Source organism: Corvus cornix, chromosome 2, assembly GCF_000738735.6.
Source record: "Corvus cornix cornix isolate S_Up_H32 chromosome 2, ASM73873v5, whole genome shotgun sequence".
In the NCBI taxonomy this organism is placed as follows: domain Eukaryota; kingdom Metazoa; phylum Chordata; class Aves; order Passeriformes; family Corvidae; genus Corvus; species Corvus cornix.
Genome location: NC_046333.1, coordinates 70,380,500 through 70,405,888, shown reverse-complemented (window position 1 = coordinate 70,405,888; position 25,389 = coordinate 70,380,500). Strand labels below are relative to the sequence as shown.

General features: G+C 38.5%; 1 protein-coding gene across 1 annotated transcript; it reads right to left on the bottom strand.

Annotated features, from left to right (window-relative positions):
• Nucleotides 1-303: 303 nt before the first annotated feature.
• On the bottom strand, nt 304-25,389 carry KDSR (3-ketodihydrosphingosine reductase). The gene is made up of 10 exons (XM_039549165.1): nt 25,194-25,389; nt 18,082-18,171; nt 16,900-16,956; nt 11,714-11,779; nt 11,473-11,568; nt 10,321-10,512; nt 8,512-8,595; nt 6,057-6,140; nt 4,163-4,264; nt 304-3,801 (listed from the first exon to the last, which is right to left on the bottom strand). Exons 1-10 carry the CDS (start codon nt 25,299-25,301, stop codon nt 3,682-3,684), a joined length of 999 nt encoding a protein of 332 aa, XP_039405099.1. The 5' UTR covers nt 25,302-25,389; the 3' UTR covers nt 304-3,681.

The window sequence follows — 25,389 nt, the reverse complement described above, 5'->3', positions numbered from 1 at the left end:
GTACCTTCAGCAACAAAGGCAGGTTTTGTCAATTTAATCTCGCTTTCATTATAGATTGAGGATACTGGGTCTGCTGACAATACTCAGTCAAATTATTTACATCCTTTTTTACCTCTGCCCCAAGCTGCTAAAATGGAAGGATACGTTGCCTCCTCTGCTGTCCTAAAAATTAAGAGACTCTTGCTGAACTAATCTCAGGTTTAAAAAAGAAAAACCTAGACCAAAAAACCCCACCATACCAAGCCCTGCAAATGAATTTATCCATTGCTCTTCATCCTATCAAAGAACTGAAAAGTTACAGGCTTTGTTGATTCTCCATTTATTTTGAGAAATATAAAATATGAAAACTAGTTTACAGTTCTGGCACAAAAAATGATGACGCAATAAGCACAACGTTTCTTTTTACAAATAACGCTATATATCTTTACCATTTAAAAGTGCCTAGAGTTTTTCACAGCAAATAAACTTTATTCACCTATATATTTTTTCCTTATTAAAATATTAAATCTATTTAAATTGCACATGAACACCTTGGTGAAGTAAACTAGAAGTAAAATTATAATAAATCTGTATATAAAGCAAACAGTCATTAGAAACTACATGGAATGGAAAAGACTATAAAAGCCTAAATTGAATCTTAAAGACTGACCAAGAAAACAAGAGACAAGACACCAACTGATATGGCACAAGTGATTAAATTATTGACAATTAGACAATAAGTAGAAAGTAAAGCCTATTTGAAGATCGTCACGGATCTAACACACTGCTAAAACATTTTGATGCAGAGGTTTTGTAACATTTAAACTGGCAAGAGTTTTTCAACTGCTAAACATTTTTCCACAAGATTACAAGGCATCTCCTTCACTTTATATTGAACCTTAAAATGAGTACATTGGTAGATAGAGAATGTGCATAAGAAAACAAAACTTTACACCAAAGGCTGTAGTTGACAAGTTACCTTGTTTTGACAGTAGAACAGTTGAGAAGTTTATCAGTTAAATTAACATCATTAACTTGCAACAGCAGAAACTAGAACATTGAGATTATTCTTCTTGCTTTAAAAACCATACCTTATTCCAATTTCCACAATTGCCGAGGGGTTCAACCTGCAGTTTCACTGTCAATACAACCACTTAAGCTATGCAAAATCAGGTCTGCAAAACTGAAGCGTCTGTAGAACAGGGCCCTAACTTTCACCTGGTAGTCTTACTTATCCTTCACAGACACTTGCAATGAATTCTATCAGTCATTTTTGGGAGGTGAGTGGTGATCCAAGATGTCCAACCTGAAAGCTTTAGAGGCCCAGCTGCCATAGTGTTGTGTGTGCTCTGACCTTCTGGGTTCTGTTTCTTAAACGCAAACCCTTTAACATTCCAAGCTGAAGATCCAAAAATTCAAAGGCTTACTAGTTTTAAGTCCTGACCTTGTTCAAGCCTGTGCTGGTTATTTACATAAGCATTTCTTTCAAACTCCAACACAACCAATTCACCCATTTTGGTATCTTTTGCAGGTGGTCAAAAGAGTATTTGATTTGCATCAAAACAAGAATAACATAGATCATAGGGTCTGAAGAAGTGTTCAAGGCCAGGTTGGATGGAGCTTTGAGCAACCTGGTCTAGAAGAAGGTGTCCCTGCCCATGGCAGTGGGGTTGGAAAGAGATGGTCTTTAAGGTCCCTTCCAACCCAGACCATTCCATGGTTCTATGAATAGCATTGTTATGTTGCTTTAAGAAACACAGCAATGTTGACAATGGATGTATGATGAATGCTCCTTTATGTCATTCACATTAAGCAGCACAGGAAATACATATGCACACTAGATTTCTTTGCACTGAAGCCAAGCTGTTTAAAAACGCAGGAATACACTATATTCTCAAAATTAGTGTTATATTATAGGCATGCACAACTTCACATATCTAAACAAAATCAGGAGGCAGGACCTAAAACATAGGCTTTGTGAAGAATTAAACAGTGCCTCAACATTTGCAATCTAATGAATTTTCACCACTTAAAATGAGAGCGCCAATGTGATCCTCCCCAAAAAATATGTTTATAACCAGGTATTAAAGCAAGTTTAGTCCATGTGAAGAAAATTTGAAAAGTGATCAACCTAATTCAGAGAGGGAAAATAAATAGCATCAATAAATTACATTCTAAGGTTTTCCAGTTAACCACCTATTATTTTTCATCTCAGTTTAATTGAATACCTCTTCTTAAATAGATACAGAGAATCTCTTAACAAAAGCAATCAAAATTTTGCCTATTTTGGTTGTTAAATATTACTTTCAAAGAAGTGAAAGTGCCCAGTTTTACACATAATTTTAGATTCAGAGTACTGAAGGAAAATGCAAATATGACATTGAAAACACAGCAGTGCTAACAAATACAAAATATGCAGCTTTTGAAAAAAAAAAGCAGCTCACAAGGCACTTACTATAGTGGTCCATTAAATAAACTGTATACATAGTGCACCCTTAAAACATCATTGTTATGCATCAAGCTTTTTCAGTGTTAAGTGAGATTTATTAGAAACAACCACTGGGTTCTGTGTATTCTGAAGCAGTTATTGAGCAGCCTTGTTTCGTATAATGTAAATGAAACAAATTAGAAGTGGGTCATATCAGGAGAGTATTTTATGTAATTTCTCATGTGAAAGCTTTTCCGCGCAGTGGTAAAATGTAATGTGGAAGGCCATTCTGACACACACCTCTCCCTCCGCCTGACCCCTCTGCCCTAAAAAGCTACATTCCTGCTACTGGAAGAGCCTGGCATTTTAATTACCATTGATTCTATCATCAACTATTGGTTTGGCTCATCATTTGCAGCTTTGAAATTAATGTGCATAACAGTAGCATTAAGCCACTTTCCTTTCCAGAGCAAAAACTGGCAGATTAAGTATCTGTAAAAATTGTACATTGTTCAATGGCTTAAAATGCTGAGTCATAACTGACGTACTTGATACTGGTTTGATTTTTTTTTGTTCACAACATACTTCAAGGGCCAGAAGAGCTACAGACCCAATCACATCTCCTAGCGTTTCTCTGTGGGAATGGGTTCTTCATCTCCCTTGAGAAAGTATGCATATATTAAACCATACTTTTTAATTACTCCCACACTGAGAAAGCTTGGATCATACAAACGTATTTGCCATCTCCAGGTTTCCACAGTCATATGTTGGACAGAATAAGGAAAGCTGTCATTGACAGAAGGATCTGTAGATTGGCCAAAGGAAGAGTTAACATTCTAAATCAAAAGCAGTCCCAAAACGTTAGCAAAAGGTACCAACTTGTTCAGGGGACTTCAATCTACTTCAGCCCGGTCTGTCATGGTACTTATTTCATCCATAAGCACCCAAGTGAGGAAACTTAAGTATTTGTCCAGAATTACCGCACATAGTCCATTCTCAAATTCTACTCTGCAGATCACTTACAAGCTCCCCAAATTCTTTCCAGCTCAAATCACCAAAAAAAAAAAGGTATCTAATCCTCATTCACACTTTTGCATAGTTTGGCATTTTCTGGATTTGTACTTTTGTTTTTTCTTTCATAGCTTTTGAGGGGACTCCTCTGTCACACATGCAAGTCCTTCCAGTCTAAATCCTTCAGGAGCAAAACTGAGTCCCACTTAAGCAGCAAGCTGTCCAGGACCGCTTGACATCCTTCTTTCCACTCAAAGTAAAGATTACTCAGTTTTATCTGCACTTTCAGATTTTTCCCTTTGCATCATGCAGCGACGAACTATGCTGTCAAAACTTCCTAGGTAAAACAGGCCAATGATGCGAAAAACGCCCATGCAAACAACCTGGAAACAGAGAGAAACAGCTTTCAATTCATTTAGGATCCTGGATTGCAGTGTATTATTGAATCATAAAATTAAAAAAAAAAAAAAAGAAGAAGTTCTAGGCAGGCATGTTATATAATCTTCAAAAAACAAACTTACCAAACCAAGCTAACTATGTAACAGCTCAGGACTGAGCAGCAGGGAATATTCTTACTCACCAGTTTGCTGCTTCAGCTTGGAAATACTACTGCAGTTTCCTAAACCCAAGTGCCACAGCATTAACAGCCATTTGATGAAAAAATAATCCATCTTTGCATAATGTTCTACATTCTAAAAGCATTTTAAACTATCAGAAATTATGAAAACTAATCCCAAATCCTACCTGCTGAAGACCTTCAGTAATAGAAGTGACTGGTGACATTCCACTTGTCAATATTGACAGCATGTAACCATCTGATCCAACCGAGCTGTTGAAGTTCCCTTGCTGGATGGAAGGATTAAGAAAAGAAAAAGTAATTTACTCAGTTGTGGCTAATCATGATATGTCTTATTTCAACAGCTACTCTTGATGGACACAGGTGACTGACATCACTAACAACAAATATTTTAATGTAAAAAAAATATTACCCGAATTAAGAAACAAAATATTCAAAAATATTTGGGGCTATATAGCACCCTTCTAAAATGCATTCACTTAAAAATGGAAAAGGAAGCTAACGTCTCTTAAATTACCACAGATTTTTACAAGATATAAAGGCTGTGAATTTCTTCTTGAGGCATATTTACTTGTAGAGAAGATACATGACAATCCTCACAGCTATAAGCATATTTCAGAAACGGAATGATACCCTCACTCTATTAGATCACCAATCACTACTATAATTGTGTGACAAATACCACTTGCCCTTTGTTAAAATTAGGTTACTTATCACATGAGATTTGGCAAGGGGATGTATTTCAAAAGCTAGGTAGCAGGTTCTCCTTCACCTATATCAAGGATTTTTAACTGCAAGACACAGATTGTTAAGCAATTCAGCTGGCAGAAAAGTGGGGACAGACACCAGGAAGAAACCCAAGCAACCAAACAACTTTAATTACTTAACAGAAAAATTGCAGTTCTACAGCTCTTACTCCCAGGCTTCTCTCATTTGTTTCCACTTGACTTTATGCCAGAAAACAGACTTTCTGAAACATTGTGGGACTAAATCTATGGAATGTGGAAGTGACAGGAGAAGGTGGCGTTCCTGGATCAGGGTTAGGGGTGAATCTATGCAAAGTAGTAGAGGTTATTTCCCAACGCACACCTGAGAGTATACAGACACCGTCTCGTTTCTATTTCAGTCTCTCAGCTGATGGCTAGAGTCCATAAAGATCATGTCTGAACTAATACATGATCCGAAGTGTACAAAGTATGGTATAGATACACCAGATGCTTAAGATGAGAGAGGAGATTAGTTTTCCTTAATCACCAGAGGAGAACACTGTGTTAAGGTAGTACTTGCTTTTAAAACAAAATCAGACATAATTTTGTGTTTATGAGCTGTATTTGTGAAAATACTGTAAAAACTTCACAATTGAACACCTGTGTAGATGTAAACCATGTTGAAGATCAAGAGTGTTTGGAACTGCAATGTAATTGCAAGTTTTAGGATTCAATGTGTGTGCTTTATGATCGTGAAATTTCATGTTTGTTTCTATTCTGAGGTGCTTTTTTTAAGCACACATGCATTCCCTAGCACAAAACATTGAAAAAAAAATCCTCAGAAAGGCAATACACTAAGAACAGCATTTTATGTATTTTAATCACTCATAAATCACAGTCTTTGGATATTAAAAGCCAAAAGAGATCAACTGCCTTCCTTTATTGTAAAATTATTTTTATATGAACTCATCTTCAAGAAAAATAAGAGAGTACAACAAGCTTTTGAGGTTAGACAAATGGTATTTGATACCTAAAAAGTCAATAGAATTTAGTGCTTTCAAGTCGGTCCAAATCCATCTTTGAGACATTGCATCATACTGATGCATCATTTTTTTCTGTCTGTGTACAACTTTGGATACCTTTTACTTCTGAGAGATTGTATAAAATCATTTGTGGGCACAGTGGCAAGAGAAGAGTAAAGAAAACAGCTCTTGTTCAAACTAATCTAAGAGAACTGTTTTGTGTTAATTGGTTTTGCATTTAGCTTAGCCATTATCTTATGGTCCTTAGGCAAGCACGACGTGATCCCAGCCTCTTCAACACAGAACATGCTCAAAAAACATAATTTACTTACTATGGCATCTTTCACTATAACTCTGGCGACTTGTTCTGCTTGGCAAACAGATGAGGTTTCAGAAATCAGCTTCGTCTCTAAGGGCTTTAATAGAAAAACACCCATTTAAGTTTGACTAACAACACACAGGAGAGAAAAACATGAATGTCAAATTTTGGGTTTGGGTCTTTTGTCACAGATGACATCATTGCTAGCAAGTGGTACCATACTGTCACCTAAACACCCATTTAAACAAAGGTATAAGCACGTTCATAAATAATTGTCCAATTTTAAAAAGGGAAATGACAACTTTTCCTTGAGTAGTACTATTTTGTATATAGTTTATTACTACTATGAAAGTGTGTCTTTTCCCCAAGTATTTTATTTTCAGTAGAAGCTATCAAAATGCTTGAACTATATTTCCTCAATACCTATACTAGGTCATTTATGGTTTTTGCCACAAATGAAGTAAAAGATTGGCCTGAAATATTTTAAAAATCCTATAAAACAGCTTGCTTTTATTTTTTTTTCATGCCTACTCTAATACTGGGACTAATTTAATTCTGAGATTATTATTTTTAAAAAAGCACTTGTAGGGAAAAGTTGAGCAACTACAGGTTTCTCATCATCCATTCCAAGTACTACAGTAATTAAATTTCACAGCAAGGGGCCTATTCCCAATATCTGTAGAATTATGAGTTCTGATTTCATCAACCACACTCATTGAATTTTATTTTTTTTTAGTGGGTGTATTTTAAGGGTGGCCAGGGGCACATCAGTGTTTTTCACAGAAATCACAGAAAAAAACCTTTTACATGCTTTCCTACAGTGGTATGGCTTATGTCATCAGATCTCCATTTCACAGCCCCTACTTATTTTTGAGCTTACGGGCCAGTATCAAACAAATCTGAATGAGATATAGGGATATCAACAGTAATTCAAATACTCTAAATCTGGGAAAAAACCAGCAGCTGCTCAGGAGCAACAGGTAATGTTAATGACATGTTGGGAATAAGGCAGGCAGAAATCAGATGTTAAATACTTGATCTGGCTGCTCAGCTGGCCAAGGCACGGCTGGCATTTGTGAAGCCGCTACCTCAAAAAAAAAAAAAAAAAAAGCTCACTGATTAAACACAGGAAAGCTGTATCCTAGCTCCTGACATTTTCTTTTACTATATTCAATGATTACAGAGAAAAAAAGGAGATGCAAGGTACAGGCACATATTCTAAGTAGTATTAATTATTAATAGTAATTCAGCAATATTAAATAAATGCAACAATAAACGAGTATCTGAAACGTCAGAGCAGTGCAATATTGCAGAGATTTAAGGTACACTATCATGCTAGGAGCAAGTCATCCAAAGAGGTCATGTAGGCTAAAACAAGGCATAATTCTCTCCTAAAAGACAAGACTTTTTTGACAAATAAGATAAATCTCTCTGAATCTCTTTCAAAGAGAAATCTTAGATGAACAGTACATTCTGCTGGTGCCTGCTGGTTCCCTGAAATAGGCTATTATGAAGGAAAAAATCCTAGAGAATATGCAAGCTATACAAGTATCTGCAGATGTCTAATTCTGGCACTTTATGCGGATGTGTGGGAGTATACATTTAATACAGAATATCTGTATCAAGAAATGATGAAGTAAGAACTGTGTTATACAATCCCTACTGATTCCTATTCAAAGGGTGAAAGACAAAATGGAATTCAAACTCAATTTCCAATTATACATGATGGTGCCTGCTGAAAAGATGATAGCCTTAGATACCAGATTTCTAGTTCACAGTATGCAAATAAAAAATAAGAGATTTTTTTCTGGTTACCTGATGCTTTAGTCTGAACAGGGGGCCTGAATGTGATTTTTAGAATTATACTTCACATGTATGGGCAGGGCAAATGACAAGAGGTGACTAAAGGTCAAAACTTTCACTTTTAAGGCAATCCAAATGAAAAAGGCCTGCTGCTGACACATCCTTCTGAGAAGTGATATTGTCATTTCCACTATGAACACAGTGCAAGAGAGTTTCCTTTCTACCGTAATACTAGAGAACAGCCATTATTGAATGGGGTCATTACATGCATTCATACAACATGATTTAGGTTGCAGGCTCCACTGAAGGAGCTGAGGTTTATTTCAATCTGTCACATCTATCACAACAACCACACATTATCAAAGATGCAAAACAGGAATATTATTTTTTGGTTAATTAAGCTTTAATATCAAAACAAATAGTGATTTTACAGTTTACCATTCCACACCAATATTCTGATTGTAAGCAGGGATACTCTGCAATGGTTCAGATCTTAAAGGTAAGTCGTTCTTAAATCCTCAGAACAAGAAACTACACAAAATTACCCTACAAGCTATATAACTCTGAGTAGTTAAAAACTGATAAAACTGAAGTGTCTAAAAGTACTTCTTAAAATCTTAATATGCTTTAAAAATGGTGATTTCAAAAACTGAAGCACAATTTACCTTTGTTTTACTTTCTTCTGCAAAGCCAGGAGTGTCAGTATCTGGAGGATAGGCCACTGTTACGTAGACATTATAAGGTTTTACCTGTGTTTTACAAAAGCATTAAATGTTATCTTAATACTGACAGCCTTTACATGTCCCTTATAATTTCATTCATTTCTCTTGTAATTAAGAAATTCAGCAAGCATGAATTTGAATTGCCTCTAGGGTTAAGTATTCAGCACTTACAAGACTTGCAGCTTTGTCAACTGAGAAACAAACCAAGAAAGATTTTTAAAAGGTGGTTGTGATGCTTTTTCTAGTAAGTCTCTAAAGCCTTTGCAAATTATGTGATGAATCCCAGTGGTTCTCAAGACATTTGGGAAGAACATTAGAGTAGTTTAGGTCTATAACTTTACCAATTTCAATTTCTAAAGGAAGACAAACCATTGTCAAATATCAGTACCCAGCATTTAGAAACACAAGGCCAAAAAGGCTTTCACTGAGGGAAAAAAACCAACAAAAATGTAAAATTCAAATTTGTTATCTTTAAGAGGTATACTCAAGTCTCAAGGCTTTTCAACCCATGCTATAAACTTGCAAGAGGTCAACTCTAAGGAGACAAAAAATAATTGGAAAATGTGAGGGAAAATGGAAAGTCTTACATCAAGGATTGTATTTAGTTATGTATTTGTATGTACGTGTCATAGAATTACATCACTTAGTGCAATACTATTCAGAAACTGCTACAAAGCAAATCTGTACTCCAATACAAATAAAAAAAGCTTTTAATGAAAATATTCAGAGGGCTATGATAAAGCAAAGTGTTTGTAAAACACTAACATTTTTATTTAGATTATGAAACATTCTATATTGAAAACACTTACTGAAATACCACATCACACGCCCATAGACACCCTATTTTTAGTCTTGAATAATTCAGTCTTCACAAAAGTATCTGCCACCAGTCTGAAGAAAGACCCTGCATTCACACTGTTCTATTTGGCAGACCAGAAGTGATTCCTGGCAGTTTTACCCCACATTCTTATCCTGATCAAGGCACACAACAGGGGCTATGCAACGGTCTAGAACCAAAGACAGGCATTTTATATATAAACACTTAATAATGCAAATACACATTCTCAACAGAAAAATGACACAAGTAATTTTCAAATCAGTTTTATTTGTCTTACTGCACTGTACTCACCCACCTTGTTCCACTGAATAATGAAAATGGTGTTTGTTTGGTTTTGGTCTTAAAACAACCATAAGTTTAGATCACCGCAGTATAAAAAGCTCAAATATATATCAAAATATAGAAGGGTGAGTCACTGTCAAACCTGGTTTTTTTTTTTTGTGGACAATCCTCAAATTCTAACTTGTTACATATGGTTCACATACCACTTACCATGGACTCTCAAACAAACTGGCAATCATTGGCCTGTCTCTCATGCATCCATGTGGTATCTTCAACACCATTCTGCACTTAGGACCTTGAAGAAGGCTTTTAATCAAAAGTTTTAAAAATCTAGTCCTTTTAGTTAAAATAAAAGATTAAAAAAATGTCTGCACATGTGGTCATACTCAGTTCTAGGAACAGATTCAATCTATTCCCTCTTACACAATTGAAATCAGGTTCGTTTCTGTGACCCCATGCAGAGCAACAGCATTGGACTGCTGCCAAATGAGGGCAAGTAACACACAGATATTAGCAATGCTGCACAATACAAAAAAAACCAACCCCAACCTATTTAAATGAAAATGTCCTGTGCTGACAGTTAAAACGAAATTGTTTCTAATCAAAATTACTTAACATTATTGCACACATACCTCCATTTGCAGGGCTTCAGCCAACCCTCGAAGAGCAAATTTTGTTGGAGAATAAGCTGTATAACCAAACAGGCCTAACTGCCCAGCCTGAGATGATACAAACACAATCCTTCCCATCCTTCGCTCCTTCATGGTAGCGATTACTGCTCGGCTCGGGTAAACACTTCCCAGATAATTGACTGCCATTAATCTCTGTACAAACAATATTAATATTTCAGTATTTGAGCCACAGATCCAGAATCCTTCAGCTGTTTGGTCTAATTTATCACAAAAACCCCTATTTCAGTCTGCTTTAATAATCAGTTCACCAGATCTGTTCTGGCAAAAGAAACAACTGTTTTCTATTCTACAGCTTCATAAACTGTTTTATAGCTAAAAATCTCACTTCAAGCCAAAAGAAATCTTGTAAGTCTTAATAGCATCCAGGATACTGATAATACTGTGAACCATATGGCTTTGAAGGAAAAAAGAAGAATACATGAGGGAAAATCTAACCTGAACAGTCTCCAGGAAGCAATCCATTTATGCATGATGCATGAAAACATACTGAAAGTTTAAAGAGCTTTCTAAAACAGGAAACAGGAAAAATGCTATGTATTTACACATTTCAGAGATTTTATTCTTTGCCAGGATCAAGGGAAGTCTTTAATTTCACTCTCTACAAGACCTAAAACACAACTGATAGCCTATACAAGCAATAAAATGGATGATTCAAGTTTATTATAAAATTATGCCCATTATTTAGTATTTTCAGATGACTCAGCATTATCTGTAGATGAATGGAGGTCTGAGGGCTGCAGGCATAAAGTAACCAAAATACAGGTGTTTTGGGGTTGCATTTCGTCTTTTCATCAGAGCAGCAGCTTCTCAAGCTGAAACAATTTGTGCATCTCAGAACTGAAGATTGGTAGCAGCTGCATTTTTCTTAAACACATTAAAAATATTTTTGAAAAATCTTCAACAGAAAAAAATGTGAAATCATTAGGGGAGAAGTTAGAGGCAACCCTTGCAAATCTGAAGAGGTTCTGACAGCTAGCACAAGTCAAGTGTAACACTGTCCAAGTCTGCAAAGACACAGGAATGCAATCTAATTATTAGAATGGTTAAATAAGAAATTATCGTATGATGAAATAAAAAAGTATGCTCACTCACTTCAAAAGAATTCACTTCAATATCCTCAAATTTTCCTGTAACTGATGTTCCTGCACAGTTTACAAGCATGTCAACTGGCCCCAGCTTCTCCTGAGCCTGGAAGAGGTGACAGAGGTTAAGATACTTTTTAAGAGGAAAAAACCTTCCTATATCACCATACCATATAAGAAACTATTTCCAACAGAAATACAACACAGAGAGATAAGTTTAAGATATATAGGTGAATCAGTTATTTTCTCACCTGTTTTAGAACATTCTCCACCTGTTCGTAGTCTTTAGACACATCAACAGAAATACAAAGTACGACCTAGAAAAGAAAAGTGAAAGCACATTTTCACAAGACACTAAGTCCAGAAACTGTTGACTCCAAGCCTTTCAAAAGAAAAAAGTCCAATGTCATTATCTTTTCCACAAAAAAAGTCTTTTTGACAAGATACTCTGCACTTTTTCCACACTGGAGAAAGCAATCTCTGCTCCCTCCAAGCTCCTCCCCCTCACACACAGCTTCTAGTATAATAAAGATTACATTAAGAATAAATAAGCACCTCATGATCTTCAAAGCAGCTACCCGTGTGCAAAGTATAATTTCTAATTTATTGTACTAAGACACACGATTGATGGAGTTATTCACATGAAGTTTAGTAAAAGCTATTTTAACTAAGGCAATCAAAATTTCCCAGTGATATATTTAACTTTCATCAGCTAAACACAAGTCAAACCATTTGTGTGGCTTAGGGTCATCTTTAAAGAAAAAAGTTTTTTCCACCTCATAGCAAGGCGTGGTTGCAGTGTATCCTGAAACTGCAGCACCAGCACTGCAAAAACAATCTGTTCCAAAATTTAGAAAGCAAGTGTTAAAAACCCACTGATTTTAGTACTTGCAATGTACACTACCTCATTTCATTTTTTTTTTTTTAAGAATAATAGTAAACCTAGTTGCATAATATTTAATTGGGACACCTCAAGGACAAAACAAAAAAAAAATTCTATGAGAAACTGACACATTGCACAGTGTCATTAATATCTAAAAAAAGCAAAGTACTGTGTACATACCTACTCCTTGTCTGATAATCAGACATTAAAGTGTTTAGTTTGAAAGATACAGAAAAATTAAAGTAACCAGGGAAGAAAGAAGCAGAGGGGAGGGGTCGGCAGGCAGGATGAAGGAAAACAGGTGATAGTGATATGGTTTTCTTGCAGCTAAAAGTCAGACCCTGTTTTCCTTGAAAGTTACTGACTATTTTCAGCAAGATGGTCTCAGAATCTACGTTTTGAAGCACCTTCAAGTCAACTTCTGGCCAAAGAAAGCACTGCTTCTTTTAGGTTACCACTTCCAAACTGTAAGACTGCTGCAAATGCCAGGTGCTAAACAAATAAGCTACTCTCTCTGCTAAGCCATCAACAGAGCTCTGGGGCAATTCCTCATCTTGAAAAGAAAAGCCATCTCCTATTGCAGTAGAAGGAGGGATTCCTGTATTCTTGTTCCAACTTCTATCCTTTCTGTTACTTTGGTCAACTAATTTAAAGGCAGAGGTGAAAAAAAACAAAGTCATCAGTAGTTTGTAACAAGCATGCTCATGAATACTTCCACGGACCACATGGGCACGCACACAAAAAAGGCTTACCACAGTGTAACTAACTGCTTTGGCAGCCAGTGATTTGTCAGTCCTGACCCTGGTCAGACTGTGACACTTCTTAGCTGCATAACCAGATTCTGCCTGCCATTCCTGTACAGCAGGTTGGCTATTCCTGCCTCCCAGCATTGTGGGCAGTTGGACATCAGAGTAAACTTGTGGCACAAGTTATTGGCAGGAATCCCCTTAAGGCACTTATTACATTTTGGAAACATTTACCTTTTCGTAAGTTTAAGAAAGCAGCAGTTGAATGCAAACAACATTGAATTATTATTTGGATGTCTTTGCCAAGATCAGTGAGGAGATTAAGCAAATCACAGTTCTCTACAAAAATTGGAGCAATTTGTTAATTTAACAGATTGCATAGATTAGTTACACTGTGAACAACACACTTGGGAACTACCATAGCTTTTACTGACTGCTATCACATTTTACAATTCACCTCTTTGCTTCTATTATCACACATTCTTTCTGCTACCATATACTAATTAGCTTCACTCCAAAATATGGACTGTCGATCCACATCTAGGACACAGAATATGCTACCGGAAGTAGTCTTATGCCCAGCCCTGCTCATTACATTTTGTTCTAAATATTGCATGGTGTTGGATCATTAATAAAGCTTTCCCAATAAAAGATCAACTCAACCCCCAGTAAAGTAACTGGGAATATTCTCAATTAGAAAAAAGATTTTAAAAATATCGCAAAAAGCCTCTAAGGGCAAGGATCTTGCTCCAGTGCACACCTACATCCACAAAGGCTGCACCATCTAAATCACATGCAAACGTGAAATACTAAACATACATAAAGGTCACACTATGGTTGTCAATGCAACTTGGTTTCCAGTATGTATCCAAGAGCTGAAGGGTGACAGCACATGCCCAAGAAAAAAGTAATCTGTGCTGAGGACCTCTGCCTCTTAGCCTGACATGGGACCATTCAATGTCTTCAATGACACAAAGAGATCTGCAGGAAGTTTGCAGATGGCACCAAGCTTGGTGGTGCAACTGACACACTTGAAGGACAGGATGTCATCCAGAGGGACCTGGACAATCTTGAGAAGTGAGCCCTTGGGAATCTCATGAAATTCAAAAAGGCCAAGTACAAGGTGCTGCACCTGGATTGGAGCAATCCCCCCTTATTGATGCAGGCTGGGGGATGAGCAGATGGAGAGCAGCCCTTGTGAGAAGGACTTGGGGGTGCCGGTGGATGAGAGGCTGGGCATGACCTGGCAACGTGTGCTTGCAGCCCAGAAAGGCAATGGTGCCCTGGGCTGCATCCAAAGCAGCGTGGGCAGCAGGGAGAGGGAGGGGATTCTGCCCCTCTGCTCTGCTCTGGTGAGACCCCACCTGGAACACTGCATCCAGCTCTGGGGCCCCAGCACAGGAAGGACGTGGATCTGCTGGAGTGAGTCCAGAGGAGGCCATGGAAATGACCAGAGGGCTGGAGCACCTCTCTTATGAAGACAGGCTGAGAGAGCTGGGGTTGTGCAGCATGGAAGAGGCTCCAGGCAAAACTTACAGCTGCCTTTCAGTACCTAAAGGGGGCCTAAAAGAAAGCTGAAGAGGGGCATGTAATTATAGGACAAGAGGAAATGGCTTTAAACTGAAAGACAGTAGGTTTAGATTAGATATTAGGAAGAAATTCTTTACTGTGAGGAACTGGCACAGGTTGCCCAGAGAAGCTGTGGATGCCTCATTCCTGAAAGTGTTCAAGACCAGCTTGGATGGGGCTCTGAGCAACTTGGTCTAATGGAAAGTGTCCCTGTCCACAGCAGGGGAATTGGAACTAGACATCTTTAAGGTGCCTTCCAGCCCAAACCATACCGTGATTCCATGGTCTAGTAAAGGTAACAGTCTGTGTATGTTACCCATACCAGACATCCACTGTGGATACAAAAATGCTGCTAGCAAGGATTTTCTATTTTCTAAGTCCGTGAGAGACTCTTCTCTCTTACAGAAGAGGTAGCAGAGTTATGTAAACAACCAAGCCACCTGCAACCTTGAAAAGTCTTGTTTATGGTATAGTAGAAAAATATTTTGACAATGGATGTTTTAGGATTTTGGCCAATCACCCGCAAGGGGTGGCTGGTCCTTTGTCCAATTAGACTATGAAGAAAAAAGTCTATAAAAGAGTTTGTAAAATAATTAAATAAATCAATCTTGCTGCACAATTCCTGCCTGCTGGATCTTCTTCTCCTCCTCCCTATGGCTGCGGGACACGGTGATATACCCTAGGGTTGCAGTAAAAATCAACTTTCTCTACAGCCTTTCAGTAATCCTTTTGTAGTGCTTCTCTGTTCATCTACTGTCACTTTCCAGCTCGTGATCTGCTGTTCCAGTGCAAGCTCTGCCCCAGCCTTCCTGTTCTGTTCTTTGCATTCAGATCAGTCAGGCTTCCCTGAGACCACATCCACAACCCAACAACAGCTACAGAAGAGCCAGCCGGCCCATCACCTCTGCTGCCTACTGCTTAACCTGGCTGCCAGCCTAAAAATGCTTCTGCAAAAAAAGTCCCAGTCAGTCCACACTGGAGCTTGCTCAACCTTGAAAGTACTTTTGGAGATTTTCACTGAAACTCCTAGGAACATGCCCAAGTAACACTCTTTTAAAAAGTCTGCATCTATCAAGCTAGGACAGATTTTAACAAGAACATCCTGACACAGTGTTTGACAAGGGATTAACTGTAATGCTAAGCTTGGGAAACTGCTAGAGCAACTAAAAGAAAATGGTTATCAGGATTTTTTTTAATGGGCAAAATACAGCTTCTCCTCACCTCAAATGGCTTAGATTTTCAAACAAAGTTGATCTGAGTAAGGCAGCATGCACAGAAAAAAAAATCAGCTTGAGCCATTTGACAAAAGTATAAGGAAGCAAAGACAGAATCTTATCTTATAAATGGAAGTATTAAAAAATTTTGTATCAGCTACTATAATGCAAATATTATTGTCTTACTGTCTGCAAATATTTAGCTTTTTTCATTGCTTCTTTTCAACAGAATATCTAACTTAACAATTCAAATCCCTTTTCATGGACAAATAAATTGCTTCTATTTGTGATCATCAACAAAGTTCTGGAACACAAGAAGTCAAAGATGTTAATTTAATAGTTTCAATACTATTTCCCCTCTCCATTATTAGTACTGAGAAAAAATTATTTTAACATTTCACCTCAAGGTTGCATGCTTTGAACACAGCAAACTTAGCTATTCTAAGCTTGTACTTCTACAAGCTCTAAAACCATTGCCTTTATGCATGAGTGCATTATCTATTCAGCAAAGCAGCTTCTACGTTTAGAAGTCTCAGAACTTCACAAATTTAAGTTGTGTAACTGGTACAGTACTTAGTCAGGAAATGGAACAGAAGTATGATGTAGTGAAATAAACCTGGGAACAAGCAACTAAACTTCTTTCCCAAGATAGATGGTGTATTTATGAATTGCAAAAAACCAAGATATTTGAGGGAAAAAAATTTGGTTCTTCCACTTCATTTGAAAGAATAATATGCTCATCAAGTGACAGTAAATTGCAGCTATCCAAAAAAGCATTCTACACCTACAGATGAAGACATCTTCTTCTAAGAAAAGCAGGCTAATGCACTAGCTAGGCAACATCAAATATAGCAAGAGCTCAGAACATCTCACATAAACAGACACCATGATACTCCTGAATCCAAATACTGAGTCCTCACTCATTTTTGTCAAACAGCTTTGTTTTAAAGACAGGACCAGTGAAGTGTGTTGTAGTGACTGTCTTAAACAAAACACACAACAGCCCCTCTTGGCAGTGACCTTACCTGCTTGTCATTAACAGAGTACTTTTCTATCTCCTTCTTCGTCTGCAACAGCTTGTTCTGAAATGGACAGAAAGACAAAAAGCATTGTGGTTTTGAGAGCAGTGTTAGTCCTCAGTACTTCAGTAAGGCTTAAAAACATTCCCTAAAGCCCCCCAAAGTTATCCTCAACCAGTTACAGCATTTTACGGTCATTTTGAAGACTTAGGAATATATGAAAACATGAAATTTATCAAGAACTCACTTCACTATTTTTCACTTTGTGTTCTAAAGCCAGTAATGACTTCTATAGATTTAATGCTTTTGTTTTGTGCTACAGAGAGCACCTAAGACTGTAGGTATTGATTCTTCTACTTTATTTTGGCTCTATTTTGTATGTATGTAATATTACATAAACTCTCCTGCAGCAGAATCACTGGCATGAAATAATCAAAACCCAAAAATTTGGTAAATTCTAATTGTAATAATCCTTTCAAGAAAAATTCTCTTAATTCTAACTTAATTCCAGGTTATGTAAAGTAAGTTCCCAAGTGTAAGTAAATTATAAAATCAGCTGGGACTGAGGGCCCCCCAAAAATTAAGTGCTTTTGTTTCCAGAATATTTAGGTTTTTCGCAACAAATAAAACAACAGCCTGTTATGAAAACAGAGTACTTCTGTTTTCATAACTACTGCTGAATTCTGAATACCTCTTAGTTAAAAAAACAACAATAGCAACAATCCAACAAAGCAATGTTTTTTCCTCCAAAGCTGTCCTGATGAAGAGTTTTTCACTAGTAAAAAATATGATATAATGCTGATTTGACATCAGTATATTTTGTGACTTTTAGAGATGATTAAATTCCCAGATGGCACTTACCATAGGGAAATTCTATAGTTTTAACCAATATAGGGGTTTTCCTGATTTTGTGCTCTGGCACAGATCTAGACAATGATATAATAAATGCCATTAACAAAAGCAATAGCACTGGCAAAGTTTTAAGGCAAGCTAATCACAAATTCCACGTTGGGCTATGCTTCTTAAAAAGGCAGCCACCTCTGCTATTCAAATGCATTAATTTGGAATGCTTAGGGTCCCCTTAAAATATACACTGAAGAAGTATGAATAATCACCAATGCCAAAAGTATTCCCCATCTATACAGATTTTGTGAACAGTTTAGCCAGTAAAATCACACATACACTTACCTCATCCCTTGCAATCAGTGTTATGAAAGCACCTTGCTTATAGCATTCAATAGCAATACATTTTCCAATTCCACTGGAGCCTCCAGTTACCTAAAAGTTATTTGAAAATGGCAGTGTTAGTCCACTATTCTCATTCCTTCCCCCAGTATGTATGAGTCAGATCACATGAAAATTCTAAAAACATACTGAGGTTAAAATATCACCAGATGAGATACGAATACAGGAGATGCACTGAAGTTAGCTTACCTATAGAGTATGAATGAAACGTAAGATCTGAATAGATCAATGAGCCTTTGTTTCTACCCTAAACCCAGTTTTACCTCAGTGGTAATTTTTGGTCATTTCTGTTGTCAGGCACACTTAGACCACTCCCACGTGGGCACTCTCACGTGTTCTGTAGCCTATCTCTAAAAGCGTGTTGTTAAAAGTCTCAAATCGCTATTAATGCCATAACAGTGCCATTACATACTGCCCCTTCATACCTGGCCACAGTAGAAATTATTTCTAATATCAGCTATTGCAGATTGTCTTCTGAAGATGTCATCATGTAAACAAAAACAGAAAACACCTTCTTTCTTATTAAAACAAAAAATCCCATTAATTCAACAGTTGGGCCTTTGTAGCCTATTTCTCAGTCCCCCAGTCAGAACCTTGAACTGCCCCCATGCCATCCTGCTATTTCAGTTTAGTGGGGATGCCACCACCTAAACTTCCATAACCTTTTCTTCTTCCTTCAAGCTGTAACACCTGGATAGTCTTATATGCAAGCAGGAAGTCAATATTTTGTTAATATTACACAAATACAGGCTGATGGGTACGATGCAGGACTGTACCCTGCTAAACGATACCAACACACAGGTGAAGGTCACCTTACCACCTCCCTCACTACCCTCAATAAATCTACTTATGAACTGCCTGTGGAACAAGATGTAGATGACAATCCTGACCTCTCTTTTTGACTAAAATAAAAATGGCTGTCCGACATCTTTAGGTGACTACGATGAGTCTCAGTCTGTACATGCCTTTGGTTCTCACACACTGGTATCTTCCTTATATACCCAAGTTATTTGAATTTTCCTTAAACAGCATATTAAAAGTGATATTGAGAAAATATTGGAACAAAATACCTAGAAGCAGTTATTGTCAAGAAAAATACATTGATGAAATGAGTTTGGAAGAATTGGAAAAAGATGAAATTCGTATTTCTCAGGAAATCATAATCTTTTGCTCCTTATCTAAACCTTTCCAAAGACTCCAATGAAAGCTTACCTCCTCCGTTTTAAGAAAATGGAGGCATTGAGCTAATTCGTGTAAGAGCAAGACCCCAATCTCTAACTACACATCCTATCAAAAGCCTTGTGTTGTCTCCTTATTAGGCAATGTCTCAGTTTTGTTTTCAGAGATGCATTATCCTCAAAATTCTTTCCACTCCCAGAGGCAATAAAGTCAGAAGAGTCAGAAGAACATTTCCATGAGTAACTAAACTCTTCTTTCATTTGAGTATTTTACCACCAGCCTTCAAAAACAGCTTAGTGCAAATAAAATAATCCCAGCAAAGATTTACAACACAATCCACGGTTTCTGACTGGTTCATCTTCAGCCGCAAATGGGCCAAGAATGGGTGTAGCACTCACAAAGACTAATTCCAGCTCTTTAGGCTTCCTCTGTTATTAGAGAGAACTGCTTCAGATTAACTTCTAATTGACTCTGCAAGATCAACTTCACACCACACCCACCTTTGAGGATAACTCCAAGATGCGTGCCCTGCTCTAGAAACGTGACTCTGTCTGTAGTATTATGAACCAAGGATGATGGCTTTCAGTGTAAATTAAATCCGTAAGAGTGCAAATGTTAATTATTGATTAATTAAGGTGGCAGAACCACAGAATTAATTTAATGCTTCATGATGGAAAGAAGTAACAAATACAATGAAATTCCTAAAATAGATTGCAATATTCCAATACATATCTGAAAAGATTAAAATAGTTTGATACATTCAGGTAGAGCTCAGATGCAGAGCATGTGTGAGGTGCTTCTACAGGTCAGCAGCAGGTACATCAGCACTAATCAATGGGCATGGAAGACTGCTCCAATTCTAATTTTTGGCGAGACAGCTGATTACTACCAGCACAGACTGGTGACTATCATGAATGGGTCAACTACACTAGTGCTTGAGGAATTCTCTGCAGGTGAAGGTAATGGCACCAAGCCTCCAGCTCGTCAAACAACACTAATGTTCATTTCAGAAAGGCAATGTCTGAAGTCATGCAAGGAACAGAAAAAGAAAGTTTTTACTTACAGTCACACCCAAGAACACTGGACAGAGCTCATGTCAGATTGATCGACGATAAACTGCAATATCAATTAGCTGGGAACTTTAGCATTTAGGTGGGAGGCTGCTACAAGCACGTGGGAGGTTGTTACTAATACACACATCTTTCAGTAACATTCACCATGAGTGCTAATGTAATAGCAAAAAAAAAAAAAAATCCCCAACACTAATGAAAAGTTTGCTTTGTGCTACAATGAAGTTAACCTAAGCAAATCTAGGTAGGTAGGTAAGTTCCTAACGCAGATGCTCAGAACTAACGAAAGAGCACCTACTCTGGTAAAGACAACATTATTACAATTAGCCTTGTAGCCAATGGTTCTACACTGCTACTGCCTTTAATTAATTCCAGACATTTGAATTGCCACCAATCCCATTTTTAAATTTTACTGTAACTCAGCCTCAGAGGAGTTAGCAAAAATAAGAATCTGGCCACCGCAACTCAAATCACAGATTAATTTTTTGACAAGAAGGAACAATTAAAACTTAGTATTAATTCGGATGTTCAGAATGCAGTACTACCAGCCCTTGAGCAGTGTTACTGATCTGCTTCTATGCTTAAAAAGAACAGGTACCAAACTAGCTATTCCAAAAAGTGTCCAACTTCTTGAGCTATGATCCTCAATAACAGAGTTCAATTTTTAAGAATCATAGGGTCTTTTTCCCCCTTAGAAATGGAAACGGTGGGGTGAGGTACAGAGAATTGATCTATTAGAGCCTCAAATTTGAGATACTGGAAATTCACTTCAATTGGTGAGACAGTCTGAATCCAAATTAACTAAACTGTCATCAGGAATGATCAAAATCAAGACTTAATGTGGTGTCTCCAATAGACCTTACTAACTTTCACTTAGAACTGGTTGCAAGCTGGCTTCATGCTTTTAGACAGTGCTCTGTTAGAAGGTTCTGCTGAAACAGAACAGGCCTTTAATCTGCTCTAAGAGGTTAGCACACCTGACTCAAAATGACCTCTTGTCGAACCACTCAGATGTGTCCAAACCACAGATCTTATCGCTCCCAGCACAGGGGTGATGGTGCTGAGACACCAAGTTGGGCCATCCTTAAAGCCAACCACAGTTACCAGGCCAGGTTCTGCACAGAACTGGGGAAACTACTGGACTAGAGATGACCCATGTGCAGGAGGAGGAGGGTTCGGCATGATCATCCTGAACTATGTCCACATGAAAAAGGGCTCTTGACAAACTGAATGGGAGACAGTCCCAGGCAGACATCTTTCCATTTCCTGCCATCACTAATCCACACTTTGATAAACTGCATTCATAACACTGAGACCTCAGGGGTTTGGGTTTTTCTCAGAAATTCCACTTGGTTTTAGAAAGATTAAGGCTGAAACAAGGGGAGGTGATTAGCATTAATATTTCAGGAAAGAGTTTTTAAACATCAGTCAAAAACTTTTGTAGAGAAATTGAAGAGAAAATGTATATAGAGCAGGTGAAGCATCCCTGACAAAGGGCAGTTAAATGTGGTCTGAGTGAGCTCAATGCAAACAAAGCAGTGGTGACTGACTGCCTTAGCCTATTTTCATATTCTTGTCTACTGTTATAGCCAGCTACCAAAATACTAGCTAATTCTTACAGAACCCATGACATGTGCTAGTTTGTAGCCTGAGACCAAAGGAGAGAGTTAAAGCCAATGGCAAAATAAGAGATGTATAAAACTGCCTTCTGAATTTCGAAGCACAAAGAAGTTCAGCACATGAAGCTGCAGCTCTACCACACAAAAATAACTTCTATACCCTTTATTTAAGAACACTTTCCTCATCATGCTAGAAGTAAAAAAGTTTTAAGCATCTAAGAAGCATTTTGTTTAAAATAAGCTAAACCTAATGCCTGAGCTAATTTAAGAGCAGAGAAGCCCTTACCATTTAATGGTGCTAGCTGGGGTAAAGAAAATACATAGCAGATAAGGACAGGGTGGGGGGGGAACCCACAAGATTAGACGATGAGTAATTTGGAGTTCTCTAGACTCTCACTCTGAATAGTACTCCTATTCTTTTCTAAGAAAAAGAGACTCTTATAATTCTATGATTTCTCCAGAAACCATGTCTCGCCTAACACAGCAAGGGCTTCCATGATGCATATGACCCCGGGAGAGGACAAAGAAAAAAACCCAGTTTTCTGCTTCAAATTCCTATCCCAAATGGCAGCCACAGTCAGTTATTTAGCCATAACTCAAACATGTACTAACCATAATTGTTAGGAGTGAAGAGAAATAATTTTTCTGAAGGATTAAAAGTGAAAAGAATGCTGACTAAAGTTGAAAATTCAATAACTGGTATGTAACAGCCTCTGAAGTTGTCCAATGACCTTCCTTCAGAAATGTAACAGATACATTTTCATTATACTTTAAACAGGCCCCAGGAAAGAAATGTTTCTAGGGAAGACTGACTTTTTCTACTTAAATAAAGCAATCTATTCAAGTATATTTTGAAAAATTATATTTAGTGTGCAATGACAATCACTTGCCCTCTTGAAAGAGCTCAAGCAGCTATATATGCAATTTGTAGGTCATTATCCTTCCATTATTTCAACAATGGGTTTAACTGAGGCCTGATACTTAAGCAGATTTTGATTTTTTTCTGTGAGAAGACTTCAAAGAAGCCCTTACATAATGTTATGGTCCTTAAATATTTTCATGAAGTCTCTCAGTCATTTCAGTAGCAGAGAACGTTCACTCCCAGCATATGATCAAAGAATCCACTTTACACACACAACATGGAAAGTCTTCTTGAATAGTATTTCTGATTTACATTACCATCATCCAATACTTTTCCTTATACATGACATTAGGGAATCTGAAATCCACATGTACAAGTGTCAAGAATTATTAACAGCATCTACACATCTAAGAACTAGTGACCTCCAACCAATTGTTCCACATTTCATTAGTTTGCACGAACAATTTAAGAGCATTACTGAAGTAAAAAAAAAAAAAAAAAAGCAGTTCCACAAGTGGTGGCATCAATAAAACTAGTTGCCTGCGATTTTTATCATCAAGTTGGATGTATCTTACAGCCTTTTTCTTCATCAATATGTTAATATAGTTACTTTTCTAGTTGAACTTCTAATTTTACAGGACTTGCAGGAATACTGTTTTTTACACTTCCGCTCGTACCAAATTGAGCTTAAACTGCTAATTAGCAGCAGCGGTTACAGGGAGGCTTCTCCAACAAGAATAGTCTCATTTTCAATGTGAACTTGTTTAAATGAACCCTTCTGATTAGAAGAACCAGCACAGCAGCTTTTAAAGAGTTTAATCACTATACAGAACAAACAAAACTTCGTGTTATCACTGCATATGTAAATAAATAAAACCAAGCAAAGAAACAAAAAAGAAATAAAATCCATTTAGCTTTTTATGTTTGCTATTCTATTTCTTCATAAACGTCACAGAAAGCCCATAAGTCTCCCTCACCTCTGCTTTATAATCATTACTCCTGTGGGGAAAGAGCCATAACCCGAGAACCTTAATGCAACCTTGAACACACCTCACACAGAACATGATGCTGTAAAGCCACTTACAGCACCCAAGTTAACACCTACTGCATAAAGCAACTTGGGAGCACTGTTGCAACTTGAAAACATCTAAATCATTCTGGGGACAGCTCCATCCTCCAAAGAGGAACTCCAAAAAATAATAATGAAAAAACCAAACCAAAACTACTCACTTACAGTAAATTTAAACAAAGAGTAAACTGCAGCTTCTCTGCACAGCACATACCCTGGAGATTTGGAGATAAACTAAGAAAACTGATTCTAGGACCCTGAATCTTTGAACCGCTTAACTCATTTGCTGTCATGTGCCCAAATTCACTACTGTGATTCCTCTGAAAGCACCTGGACAGTATTCCCCTTTCTTCGGTCCCCCTCCTCCCAAGCCACATACTCATGCAACTTCCAGTGGTTTCCTACTCATGGACTCTTTCAACAGTATGCTCTTCCAAAGACTTCCTTCTACCATCTTGTCAAAATATTGCTCAAAGACATCCATATCTACGTGCTTAAAGATGAAAGGGCGCCCAAGTGTCATCTGACCACTTCCTTTGTATTGGTTTTTCCATTTCCTCATATCTGACTTGGTTTTTTAGACCAAGGAAATAATAGATTTGGCCTTTGGTCTATGCGTGTGTACACACACCACTTGACTACCCTGGGAGATGCTGAAAGAAAAGAAAACTCAAGGTAACCGGTGGCTTGGGGCGTACAAAAGGAATGTCTCAAAAAGCCAGCGCAAAGACTGGAAGATGGTGACTCAGACCATCGCCTTAAGCCAACCGGGACACACAGCGGTTGTCAGAGCCATGGGGACAGGTCATTTCCTTATCGCCCGGCACTTGTGGCTCCCGTGTTTTGGTAGCTCGGGGTGCCACCGCCAGCTTTCCACGATTCCTCTCGGACCTGCGGGCACCTCCAAGGCTGGCACTGACCGGCCCCCAGTCCCGCTCCGGGCGCCCCCAAAGCTCCCTTCCCTGCCGACAGCCTTCCCCGCTCTCCCCGCTCCTGCAGCGGGATTCCTGCAGCCATACCCCCGGCTGCCAGCGGGGCACTGGCCGCAGCCTGCACCCCCACCTCGGAGCGAGAGGCTTCCTTCCTTCCTTCCATCCCTTTCCCGGCGCAGGGCGGGCGGCTCGGGAGCCCCCCCGCTGCCTCCCCCATCGCCGAGGCCGAGCGGCAGCGCCCTCCCGCTGCCTCCTCCCGCGGCGGAGCGGGACGGCGACAGGGGATCCCGGCCCCGTACCCTTCCCGAGGGGCGCCGCACTCACCACGACGTGCGCGCCGGGCAGCTTGAGAGACTTGGGGCTGATAAGCGGCGACACCATGTAGAGGAGGAGGACGAAGGCCACGATGAAGGCGGCGGCCAGGAGCAGCATGGCTCGGGCTGCGCCGGCGGAGAAGGAGCAGCGGGCGGGCGGCCGGGGGGCCGAGCCCCTCGGGCGGGTGCAGCGGCGCGGGGGTCGC

Bases quoted from the DNA above. Each gene is read 5' to 3' on its own strand.
- KDSR (XM_039549165.1), bottom strand. From the start codon at position 25,301: ATGCTGCTCCTGGCCGCCGCCTTCATCGTGGCCTTCGTCCTCCTCCTC. The intron at 8,596-10,320 runs GTATGTGTGCAA...TGTAAAACACAG, and splicing joins CTGAAGCCCTGCAAATGGAG to GTAAAACCTTATAATGTCTA. The intron at 4,265-6,056 runs GTAAGTAAATTA...CCTTCCATCCAG, and splicing joins TTATAGTGAAAGATGCCATA to CAAGGGAACTTCAACAGCTC.